This window comes from Seriola dumerili, unplaced genomic scaffold (assembly GCF_002260705.1).
Source record: "Seriola dumerili isolate Sdu_G_001 unplaced genomic scaffold, Sdu_1.0 BDQW01000435.1, whole genome shotgun sequence".
In the NCBI taxonomy this organism is placed as follows: Eukaryota; Metazoa; Chordata; class Actinopteri; order Carangiformes; family Carangidae; genus Seriola; species Seriola dumerili.
In genome coordinates, this window is record NW_019174690.1 from 650560 (window position 1) to 663197 (window position 12638).

The 12638-nt window shown below is 42.3% G+C and overlaps 1 protein-coding gene across 1 annotated transcript in view; it reads left to right on the plus strand.

Moving 5' to 3' along the window:
- Nucleotides 1-12638, plus strand: part of LOC111234095 (neural-cadherin-like) — a 134926-nt gene that overhangs the window by 84993 nt on the left and 37295 nt on the right. The window contains exons 10-13 of the mRNA XM_022762013.1: nt 86-254; nt 491-661; nt 3433-3605; nt 7391-7558. Of these exons, the coding sequence (XP_022617734.1) occupies nt 86-254; nt 491-661; nt 3433-3605; nt 7391-7558 (681 nt within the window). The remainder of the gene's footprint in view (nt 1-85; nt 255-490; nt 662-3432; nt 3606-7390; nt 7559-12638) is intronic.

The window sequence follows — 12638 nt, forward strand, 5'->3', positions numbered from 1 at the left end:
CGTTTACGTTTTTTCGTCGTTCTTCGTCTTGTCCACGTTGGTTCAGTGTGGCCCGGACTCTCATCTGTCTCTTCTGTCCTCTCAGTGTCAGAACTACAGTCTGAACGCCGCCGTCCTGGAGAACCAGCCGCCAGGGACGTTTGTCCTGCGCGTCCAGGCCCACGACGCCGACATGGGGGTCAATGGAGAGGTCAAATACGGCATCATGCACAGAGACGGGGTGTCGTCTGGGTTTGACATCGACCCTAACACCGGTGAGTTCCACAGTAACACATTAACGCTATGTGGCATTTTGGAAAAGTGAAAGTAGATGTTGAAATACACCAAAAAACAAAAATTAAATTTCACCTAAATTTAATTTTAAAAAAGCAGTTTCAGTTTTCAGGTATAATTTTGTCCTTTATAAAATCTCATTGCACAAAAATCTGCCAATGAACAGAAGTGTCAGGAGTAACCGTAGCCGTGGTAACGTGGTATCTGTGTTTGTCAGGTGTGATCACCACGGCGGTGAGTTTCGACCGCGAGCGTCAGAGGGAGTTCACGCTGTCAGTGACGGCCACCGATCAGGCCGAGGAGCCGCTGATCGGGATCTGTCAGATCACCGTGCTCATCGCCGACCGCAACGACAACGACCCCAAGTTCGAAAACAGCCGCTACCAGTGTGAGTTACTATGACAACTGTTACTGTTACTACCAATACTACTACTACTGTTACTGATACTACTACTACTACTACTACTGTCACTGCTATCAGTACTACTACGACTGTTACTACTGTTACTGTTACTACCAGTGTGAGTGTCTGCTTAATACTGATACATTACTACCATCACTACTACAGCTGTCAGTGTGTCAGTCAGATACTGCTAAGATTACTGTGGCTACTACTAATACTACCACTGCAAGTGTCGACTTCTGTTTGACGAACCCTGTGATACTCTAAAGAGTTAGACGGGAATTATATTTTTTTGTCATTTCGTTTACATTCAATAATACCGCTGTTAGTTTGATGGATTATTAGTATATGTGTTAAAGATACCTGATAACGTGACTGATTTTCCCAGTTTATTCAGAATCATGTCAGTGATTTGGGGGGAGGGGATGCTGACTATGACGCTGTCCGTGGTGCTGAAGTAACAAACGGATTTATACAAACTCCTCATTCGATATTTAATTGTCTCTAAACCAAATATCAAGAGCTCTGGGTCTTTCTAAGAGACGGATTGTAGCGACGTTCAGAGCGAACACGCTGTTTCCTGAAGTAGTGAAGTAGCCGTTGTTAGCGTTAAATGTTGCTTAGCGATCTTTAAATTTCCCGACTATGGCAACACGTTGGAATCGCCGAAGCCCTGACTTCCAGTACTACTATTAGTAATACTACTACTATTGTTACTGTTACTGCTACTTCTACATCTGTCACCACTGATCTACTACTGCTACCATTTCTACTGTTTCTGGAGTTACTGCTGTTACTGCAGTGACTGAAACTGCCACTGCTTTTATCACTGCTTCCTCTGCTGCTGCCTTCTCTCCTGACATTAGAAACAGTCCAGCAGCAGTGTTAGCTGTTGCACCTCTGCTGCTCTGCTCCTGTCAGGAGTTGGATGTTTTTTTTTTTTGTTTTTTTTTTTTCCTTCCATCTTGTGTATGTGAACGTGTGAAACAAGTCAGTGACACACTCTGGGTTAAAAGGTGTCTCTCCCTGTGGAGTCGCCCACACTAACATCTGTGTCTCTCACCGTGCCACACGAAATCCTCCTGTGTGCGTTTCAAGGTAAACCAGAGTTTGGAAAGGAAACAGGTGAGGAAAGTGTTTGTTTGTCACCATCTATCAATCTGCATCCTTGTAATCCTGGAAAGCACTTAATACTGATGAAATATTCGCCGCTGGCTCCCGGGGGTCCCTGTTTGTTTACTATGTGTGCAAATATGTTTTGATAAGCGTCGTGTCAGAAGTTCTCCTCGTCAGATTAGAGAAACACACAGAGTGGCTCATTAACTATTTAACAGGCAGATTGGAATGTTTCTGGGACATGCATTCATTTACCAGTGTGTGTGTGTGTGTGTGTGTGTGTGTGTGTGTGTGTGTGTGTGTGTGTGTGTGTGTGTGTGTTTCGGGGGTTTTCCTGCACAAACGGAGGAAGTGATCTGGAAACTCTGCGCGTTGTTTATCTTACGGCCTCGATCAACATACATTAGAATCAATATTAGAATCAAATTCCATTGAAACGACTGTTTCCTGAATAACTTTTATTTGCTAACTTCCCTCCGTTACTGCTGCTCCAGTGAAAAACGTGATGAATTAGATTCAGACTTTCCATTTTCACAGGTCACAGGACAGAGTTTGAAAGATTTGTTTCGAAAAATCCGAAGTAAAGGTCGATAGATAGATAGATAGATAGATAGATAGATATGAGGAGACCACATCCAGTAGATAGACTGATCGGATAAATAGATTTTATATCATTACTGTTTATGTATCATGTTCCCTTAGATTATCCACTATGAATCTTGTATTTAAACCATATAATTAATGAGGGCACTATGATGAAAGGCTAAAATCTTACATAATAAACACAATGGGTTTAATTCTGATTAACTTTTCATTTAACAAATTGCTCAGAGTTTCTTTTTTGAATTTTAAGAATTATGAACCATAGTTTTCCTTTCAGATCAACAAAAGCTCTTTGGGAAAACAGCAATTTTTAATAAAGAACAAGATTTTGTTTCATCCACAAAAGAAATAAAATGCAGCATTATCCATCTTCCAGACTGTCTTATTTGTAGATATAAACCAAAGGAGGCAGGAAAATCCTGTGTTTGCTTCTCGTGGTTGTTTCTCTGTGACACACATTAAACTCAGCAGGATCTGACGTGAGTCTTCAGATGAAACGTATCCAGATGTCACAGAGACATTATTATTGACATAATGCTTGAAATGCAGTATTATGGAGGGAAATGCGGCGGCAGACCTCCTCCCTGCTCCTTGTTGGTGTTTTGAGATCGGCGCTGACACACATCACAGTCAGCAGGATTGGAGGTTATATTCATAAATTTAAAAACGCATCTGTTGACTTTGCAGTGTGAGACTGAGAAATGACAAAATGAGGTGACACGGTGCTGACACGACACAACGCTGCGTTACCATTATTATAATATCTGCTTACCATCACAGAACATGATGTTGTCCCGTGTTCAGTCGAGTTTAATGGAAATCAGGATTCAAGCCTCCGTCAGGACGTGATGTTAGCTACAGCTGCTGAGGGTGGACGCTGTTTATATCTGATTATATCTGTTAGCAGTGGTAATGTAGCGGTAGCAGTAGTAGCAGAAGTACTAGCAGTGGTAATGTAGCGGTAGCAGAAGTACTAGCAGTACCAGTAGTACCAGTGATATTTCAGCCTCTGTTTGACTGTCTCTCTTCCCTCCCAGATTTCCTTCGGGAGGACACTCCAGTAGGGACTAGTTTCCTCCGAGCGGCGGCACACGATGACGACCAGGGGAGCAATGCGGCCATCACATACTCGCTGTCCAATCAGAAGCCAGCATACCTGCACATCAACCCCAGCACTGGCTGGATTTACGTCAACCACCCCATCTCACAGGTAAGAAACACAACCTCTTCACGCCCCAGCAACATCTGGATCCTACCCAGAATCCAGCTGTGATCCTGATGATGATGTGCAGATGATGATGTCTGGATGCAAACTGAGTGTAATCAAGTAAAGAAACAAAAAATATCTTCACTTTAAAACGTCCTCACTTCTCTGATATGTTGTCACTTTAATAAAAACGTCCATACTTTCCAAAAAATGTCCTCATTTTCCAAAACATCCAGGTTTCAAAAACATTTCCAAAAAAAAAAAGAAAAAAAAAACATCCCCACGTTCTAAATAAATTCTCAAGGTCTAAAACACAAATGCGGTCCTCACAAAGACAGAAGCACAAGAACACACACATACACACACACACACACACACACACACGTAATATATTCTTGCCTGTCTCAATTCTCATGTCGCTCCGTTGATAAAATCTCGATACATAAATAAACATGGAGGCAGAGAGCAGTGCTGTTTAATAACAGCTAACATGTTTGGTATTCATCCACTGAGGGAGCTCTGAGTGTTGGTGTGTGTATGTTCTTGTAGCTTTAGGTGAGTTTTTGTGTATTTTTGCGTACAGTATGTTCACAGGATGTGCTGTGTGAGTGTATGTGTGTGTAGCTCTGGGCTTCATGGCTTCATGCTAAAACTTCTTTCCTATCATTCATCTTTTTTTTTCCCCCTACGGTCTCCATTTCATTTCTGTTGTGCCATGTCTGTACGACGTGTTTGCAAGTAATAATGGAAACAGAGAGATGACACCAGGGAGAGAAGTGATGAAGAAATATACAGAGACAGAAGGAGACAGACAGAGGAGGTCGATCTACAGGTCCTGTGGCTGGAAGAAGTGTCTACGTTATTTTATATTTAGACAAGTTCAGACAAAAAGATCATCCCCTGTTTTACTAGTAGAAGTCCCTTTTAAGAAGATTTAGTCAATGATTTTGTTTATTTTATCGTGCACCTTTAGTTATGGTGTCTTTTCATTGAAACTGAAATATTGTTGAGTGCAAACTATACAATGAAAGAGGGTGTCTGTTATAAAAACTAAAGTTAAAGGTAAAAAACTAACTAAACCACCACACCAAATAAAATGATAAACTCTATATTAATGTCAAAATGTATCTCTACAACAACTAATCCTCCATTCACCAGTGTTTGCTAACATTAGATCATATATAATATTTTATATCGGTAATGAAATGACAAGCTAACACTGTAAATGAAAGGGTGTGCGATCAGCTAGCTAACATCAGCTAGCTAAACTGTAACCTAGGGCTAAAGTGAGAAACCAGCTAACATTAGCATTCATCTGTTGAGACGTGACACAGTCTAATTTGGAAACTCTGAAGATAAGAAAGTAAAGTGTATTAAACAAGCTAGATAGTTAGCTACTGTTACTGACTACTGAATGTTTTTATGTGTTGAATTCAAAATTGTTTTAACTTAACAGTAGCACGAATAACAATGGAAGAATTTGTTTCAGTGTCTCCAAAACATTCATGTAAATATCAGGTTGTGGTTTCAGTCCTCTTGATTGTATTGTAGAAGATTTTATTCCACAAAGTCAAAAGAAAGTCAGAGGAAGAGCCGGAGAGAAATGGATGAAGGGATGTAGACAGACAGAGGTGGAGGTTGCACCACCTCAGTGAAACATTAATGTTGAGTTCCTCCTGGATGAAGGGTTGATGGAGCTGATGATGGACTGGGACAGATAGAGAACAGGCTGTATGTCCTGGTTTGTGGTGGTGGTTTACATTTAGTTCATTAAATATGTTGCTCTGCTTTAAAAATTAATGTGTTAGATACGACTGAAGTTGTTTTTAAACTTTTTTCCACTGCTCTCTGCCAGTGTTTTTTCCCCTCAGATGACAGGAAGCTGCTCAGGTCTTCCTGTTCTTGGACTCAGTTCTGTGCAGAATTGGCTTTTCCACTGAACTCACTGAGTTTTGGTCCAAATTATTTTGCTTCTCTCATCTTTCCATTGTCTTGCTGGAAAATCAGGCCATGGACTTCACCTCCTTTCAGCATTGTTCTTTTTTGGTTGAAACTCAGCCTGTTTGCAGCAGAGGAGGAAGTATTCAGATTATTTACTTAAGTAAAATAAACACTGCTATACTGTGAAAACACTCCATTACAAATGAAAGCCCTACAATGCTGTGTAACTTAAGTAAAAGTATCAACAAAATGTACTTTAAGTATCAAAAGTGAAAAAAGTTAAAGGAGCTGTATGTAAGTTTTCCTGTTGCTTCATAGCCAACGTTAGCCTATGTTAGCATTAGCAGCTGTGTACTTACCAGCCTAGAGGAAACACTGAGACTTAATTTCTTTACCTACCAACAGCTGTCTCCAGAGGTGGAAGAGGTGAAGTTGGCATGCTAAACAGCTAGCTGCTAGCTAGCTAAGAGTCTCGTCACTTTCCAATACCGAGTCAGTTCATTCTGTCCTGAAGATGTAGCTGCTCAGAGGACGTTTTATAACCTTTTGTATTGTAAACACAACTATTGCTTAAGCTCTTTGCAATACTGGTAATTAAAACTGCTGTTAATGCTAACGTTAGCTATGTAGCAATAAAAAAATTAAATATAGCTCCTTTAATTTGGAAAATTGGCGGCCGTGATTATTGGATTAATAAATGTATGTACAGTATTAAGTAGCTTTGAACTGCTGTAGTTTATCAAGATTAAGCTAATTTTAACAATTTTACATAGGCTAATCTCAGGGAGTGAACTAATTAATAAGTTTAATTAAGTAATTAATACCTCAGATATAGTGACGTAGCACAAGTAGCTCAAATCTGTATTTATATATAGTAGTTGTGTAGTTACTTAGTTATTTTCCACCTCTGCCCACATGGACATACTTACTAAAAGGTAAAAAACGAGTTTAGTTTGAAAATTTGACACTAATAAGCCAAAGTTTTTGGATTAAATATACTTAACCTAATATACTGTGCATGTACAGTAAAGTGGGGAGAGTGTTCACCCAGCTGATGCGCTCACATGTGCAGTAAAGTGATATTTATGCATGCACTGAATGATAAATGATAAATGATCTGATGCACTTGTGCAGATAATGACAGCACAGTCACAGGGTCATGAGGTCAGAGGTCACGAGGTCGAGGTCATATTTCCAGTGGCAGCAGCTGTTGTGTTGTTTCCACTGTGAGAAGCATAAAAATTGCATCAAACAGACTGTTGTGTTAAAAGTTTGATGATCCTCTGTGTGTTTTCGTCTTTGTACAAAGTCAAACTGAAAATTCAAAATCTTTCTCTGACTGTTCTTCTTCTTCTGTGACTGTCGACGTCTCTCTGTTCTTCTTCTTTGCCTCTCACTGCCACTGATTCTTTTAAATGCCACTTCAGTCAATTATTTAAAAATGGCAGCCCCCCCCCCCCCCCCTGTATTTGCTTTTTATGAACAAACCACAAGATCAACATTTTAACATTTTTCTTTTTCTCTCTGCTCGAATATTTATTTGATTTACAAATGTTTAAAAGCCCGTCCTTTTAAAGTTCTCAAATAACCACATGGTCATTATAATTCGATGACAAAAGACATGATAAAATGATAAGTAACAAGTCCACTAAGTTTTAGAAGCAAACTTTAAGAATAAAGAAAATCCTGTCTTTAAAATCGCTCCTGCAGTGTTATTAAAGCGATGAAACATCTCTGGACAGATCTTCTCTGCAGGATTACAGTTTGTGATTCAAAGGTCTGAACCAGCAGCTCTGAATGAACACTCAGCTGCAGTTTGTTAGATGACATGTTGTCCTTCCCTGCAGACGTCCAGGATCAACCAGCAGATCGTGGCCTCAGACGGAGGGAACCGCAGCAGCTCCGTGGAGCTGACCGTCATCATCACCAATGTCCACAACCAACCGCCGCACTGGGAGCAGCCCGAGTACTGGGTCACCGTCCCGGAGAACACCGTCCGAGACGCCAAGATCGTGGTGAGTGAGAGGAAAGCGTCTCCAGTGAGAGCGAGTCAGCGTCTGACTCCGCCTACCTCCAGGATGATTGAAAAATTAGAGAGGAGGGGCGTGTGTCAAGTTTGTGTCAAGCATACGCTCATCCACCTGTCACTCAAAGAGGCCACGCCCTCAATCCTCCATAACTTTAGTCCTTAATAAAATGTAAACAGGTGAGTTATATAAACAGGTGTCATGAAGGAGGAAATTATCTCTAGAGACCAAAACAGTTTTTGTACCAGGCTGTAAACATGTTTATTTCTGCTGTAAAGTTGGACATTTGAACATGGGAGTCTATGGGGACTGACTCACTGTTGGAGCCAGACTCTAGTGGTTGTTAGAGGAACTGCAGCTTCTGGTTCCCTGATGAAAGACTATTGAATTGCATTATGGGAAATGTAGGATCCATTACAGCAACTAAAAGTCTGAATATCTGCTTCAATTTGGACCTTTTTCATTTTCTTGTGTTTCATTCTAGGATCTCTCTCACGTCACCCAGTGTCGTACACCTGCCGTATATTCACTACTGATTCATGTCATATATTTGGTTTATTTTGCCAAAACAAAAACAATTTTTTATAAAGAAATATATTCCATAGCAACACAAAGGAGTTGTTTTGGTAACTATGCAGAAAACTTAAAAATTTAAAATGCACTGAGCTTGATTAATGACACGTTGTTCACAGCTGCTGCTGCGACCTCTTTACCGTGCTGCAGGATAATGTAGGTTGCATGAAAAGTTGCTAATCAGGAAGCTGAGGCTCACACTTCTTCTTCTTCTGATCATTATAAGTAGCTCTAAGATGTGAAAAGGCCACATGTGACACGGGCGAGAGAGGACACGTAAAGAGAGGAATATTTAGAGCCAGACCTCCTTCTTCTCCTTCGTTTACATCCTCTCTTCACTTCTACACAGAGCACCCCAAGGAGTCTGGAAACACTCTTTCTTCTTCTTCTTCTTCTTCTCCTCCATCCCTCTCTCTCTCTCTCTCTCTCTCTCTGTGTCAGCACGTTTAGCCGAGTGCTTCCAAACATTTTCTGCCGAGCAAACAACAATCCTGCCACCAGAGTCTGTCTCACCTGACTGGCTCCAACCAACACACACACACACACACACACACACACACACACACACACACACACACACACACACACACACACAGGGATTGCCTCTATACCTCTGGTGCTTTTTCTCTCTTTTGATCCCCCCATCCTAATTTGCTCTCTTTTCCTAAGCCGCTGGTTTAGAAGGTGGAGGAGTTTTTACCCTCCAGCTGCTCGATTTCATGGAGGTTAGTCAGTTTTCTAACAGTTGTAGGGTGTGTATGTGGGTGTGTGTGTGTGTGTGTGTGTGTGTGTGTGTGTGTGTGTAATCCTGTGTAAGCTGGTGTGTGTTTACATGTGTGAACCTGCTGCTGTATTTAATCTTTCCCTCCTCCTCCTTTACGACCCCACATTATTGCGGAAAAGACTGAAAATGATGACGACGATAACAATGATGATGATGATGCTGATGATGCTGATGATGATGATGATGATTGGAGGTTGTCACGCCCACAGCTCGTTCTGTCAGAGGTGATTGACAGGAGAGAGAGATAATTACACCTGCTGTCAGGGCGTCACAATGGACTCTCATCACCTCCGAAAAACAGACACTTGATTACTGTGTTTAACCTGACAGAGGCTGCAGGAGGGAGGGAGGGAGGGAGGGAGAGACAGTGGGAGGAGGGGGAGTCCGATGTAGGAGAGATTGTGTTTGTTAATCAGTATGAGTGTCAGCAGTTAACGAGACTCTGGCGATCATTAGAGATGAATTTGGTGAAGTGTGAAATATTTTTCCAAGTTTTGGTGAATAACGAGAATAAAACAGTTAATTTTCTTCTTCATGTGCAGAATCGTGACACTGACATGTTTACTTCATCACCATGAACACACACACACACACTGTAGTTTATTTAGCCTCAGTCCCACACACACCGTCCTGCTGCCTCAAATACTCAGGAGAGCACCGAATGTGGATTAATCCGCCACCAAAAATAGTCCCACACAAATTCACTAGTTCCTCCAGTTTGTTTTAGTTAAAACTGCAGGAAGCAGAGAAACATGTTTAATATGTTCAGTTTAGTCACCTGTGGACGTTGTGGATGAACATGTGACACTTCTCCAAACAGACGACCTACACAAATCATTCAAAATGGCAGTAATGTGTCCTCCCTCTCCCCCTCTTCTTCCTCCTCCCTCTCCTCCTCTTCTTCCTCCTCCCTCCTCCCTCTCCTCCACTGTGTTAATTGCACTGAGGAGGAACTGTTGTTTTAAATTTAGCAGCGTTAATAAGGTCTGTTAATTACATTGTTAACGAGGTAGAGGGTGTGTGTGTGTGCGTGTGTGTGCGTGTGTCTGTGTGTGTGTGTGTGCAGTCATCTCCTGCTTTCATGTGAATAAGTTTCATGTTATAATAGTCTGATCATCAGCTGACTTCCTGCTGTTTCCTCCTCCTTCTGTTGATGTTTTCTCTGTCACACAGACACACAAAAGAAAATGTAACTCATTTGGCTTTTAAAAATATTTTCTTCTTCTTTCCTTTAAATCCCAGAAAAACCTGCGGCGATGCAATACAGTTTTAAAATTGGTTTCAATAATCTAAAGATGAATTAGTATAGTGTATTTGTTTTAATCCTGGCAGGACCCTCCTGTGGCGGAGGAGTAACATCTCCCACATTTCATCACATCTTACCAAGAAAAATATAATGAATCCATCATACAACCTACTGTTCGTCTGCTGTGAACTGAGAAGAGCCTCTAGCAGCCGTGTGTGTTGTGACTGTTGTCTGTCAACGGAGAAGACACAAGTATTGTGCAGTGTAACGGAGGCTGTAACAGGGAGACAGTCAGGGTGGGAGGATGGGTCAATATAAAGACTTTGACGTATAAACAGGGTGTCCTTCTTAAAAACATTGACCTAGAAAGGTCTTAAAAACGTCAGGGTTTTACGTACGAGGTCTTAAATGTTAATGTTTATGTAACTCTACTTCCATCGCACTTCAAAATGTTTTTTGGGGGGCAAAAATGTTAATCCCTTTTTCTCTCTCACACAGTTTGTAAATGTGAATAAATTCATTTAGTTTGCAAGTAATTCTAGGATTTTAATTTTCTTTTACAACCTTTCTATTTTTTTTTTTATCAGTATGGACGTGACATTGGTCTTAAATCTCATTCATAAAGGTCCTAAAAAGTCTTAAACTTGTTGAAACCTGCAGAAACCCTGATAAGACTCTAGAGTCACTGCGGATTCATGCCTCAAACTACATGTACGCACAGAAGCAGAAATATGCAGACGCATTCTCTCCATCAGGGTGATAAAGCCGCGTGTTCACATGGTTCACAAATTTCACTCACTGAGAAAATGTTCTCATGTGCACGAGCCTCATTTCCACTCGCGGTTAATCAATCAGTTTGAATAAGAAAACACTGTCTGTGCCACACGTGATCAGACACAGAGAGAGAAGAAAACCAACTCAGTTTCAGTGTCTAACATGCACTGCTATCACAGGTGTGTTACCTGGAGCGCCTTCAGCGGGAAGGCCTCTCTGCTGCAGCTGCTGCAGTGTGATCAGAGTCAGCAGCCTTAATGCAGCAACACTCCTCGTGTGTTAGACCTTTAATGAAGCGGCTGCTAACCGTTAGCATGCGAGGCTGACAGAACGATCTGCATCCCAGCTGCTGATTCACACTCGGCACCGGGCCGCACCAGCTGAGAGCGACCCGCCGCGAGATCTCCGCAGGCGTTAATCCGTGTGTGAGAAGGCGGCAGACAGCGATCGGCCCAGCTCCGGCGCGCTGCACCGATGTCTAATGAGATGATTTGTCATTAGCGCTTGATTCCGCGCGCTCCGCTGCCTCCCCCCTCCCCCCCACCCCCGCTGCGAGGCACGTCCGCGTGCTCCGCTTCCCCGAGGAGGGTCGGAGTGTCCTGACGCAACCTCTCACCTGCAGACCGGACGTCAGGTCTCATCCAGATTACTGTTAGAATATGAGAGATGATAATATGTGGACGCGTCACTGAGCTCATAGACGCACGTTCCCTCTGAAAGATATTCAGTCGTGTTACTCTGAACTCTGATGTTGGCGTGTCATTGTGTTCCCGCGTGTTCATGAGAGTGGGTTGGCCTCCTAACACGCTGAGGGGGGGTGGGGGGGTGCTGAGAGGGTTTTGGTGTTGGAAGTGGCCGACAGCGTTTCTCACTCAGTGTTTCTCTGTGAGGGAACATGTTACCTCTGCTGGAAACCTCCACAACGACTGGAGTTGTTGGAAGGTGATTTTTTTTTTTTTTTTTTCATTTTAACAGTTTCCCTCTGCTTCCTGTCTTTGTGCTAAGCTAGGCTAACCGTGTCCTGGACCTAAGATGTCAAATTATTTCACATTTAAAGCTCAATGTTTTCTTCTTCTGTGTTTTATTTGAAGTGTTGATCCATCAGATGATATAAAAACCATCTCATTGTAGTTTTACATCTCCTCTCTCAGGCTTCTCTCTGGAGCTCTAGTAACAACAGGTCGGTGAGCCAATCAGAGGAGAGGAGCCTCTCTTCTGATTGGTTGACTGTTTTCTGAGTGATCCCATAAAAATATAGCAGATTTCAGGTAAAAACACTCCAAACCCTGCAAGGTTTGGATGGTGGGTCCAGGTGGGCGGGGTTTGGTGACTGCTTTGTTGTGACATCACAAAGTTCTAGAAGTCCTGACGGCTGGTTTTAAAGCTCAGTTTCTGTAACTGAGGCCGTGGCCTCTTTGAGTGACAGGTGGGTGAGCGTATGCACTGAAGTCTTAGCTGCACTCATGCCCCTCCTCTTTGCTCATTTTTGGATTAGCTGGGAGTTAGGGGGCGGAGTCAGACACTGCCAAGATGGCGACGGTAGGCTCACTCTGAGCTTCAGACACCTGTGGGTGACGCCCATCTTTAGTTACCATCTATGGTCGGACCTGGATCATTTCTGTTCTTCCAACAGTCTGAATTAAATGGCGTCAGAATAACGCGGAGAGTTCCTGTGCGACCATCTAAATATC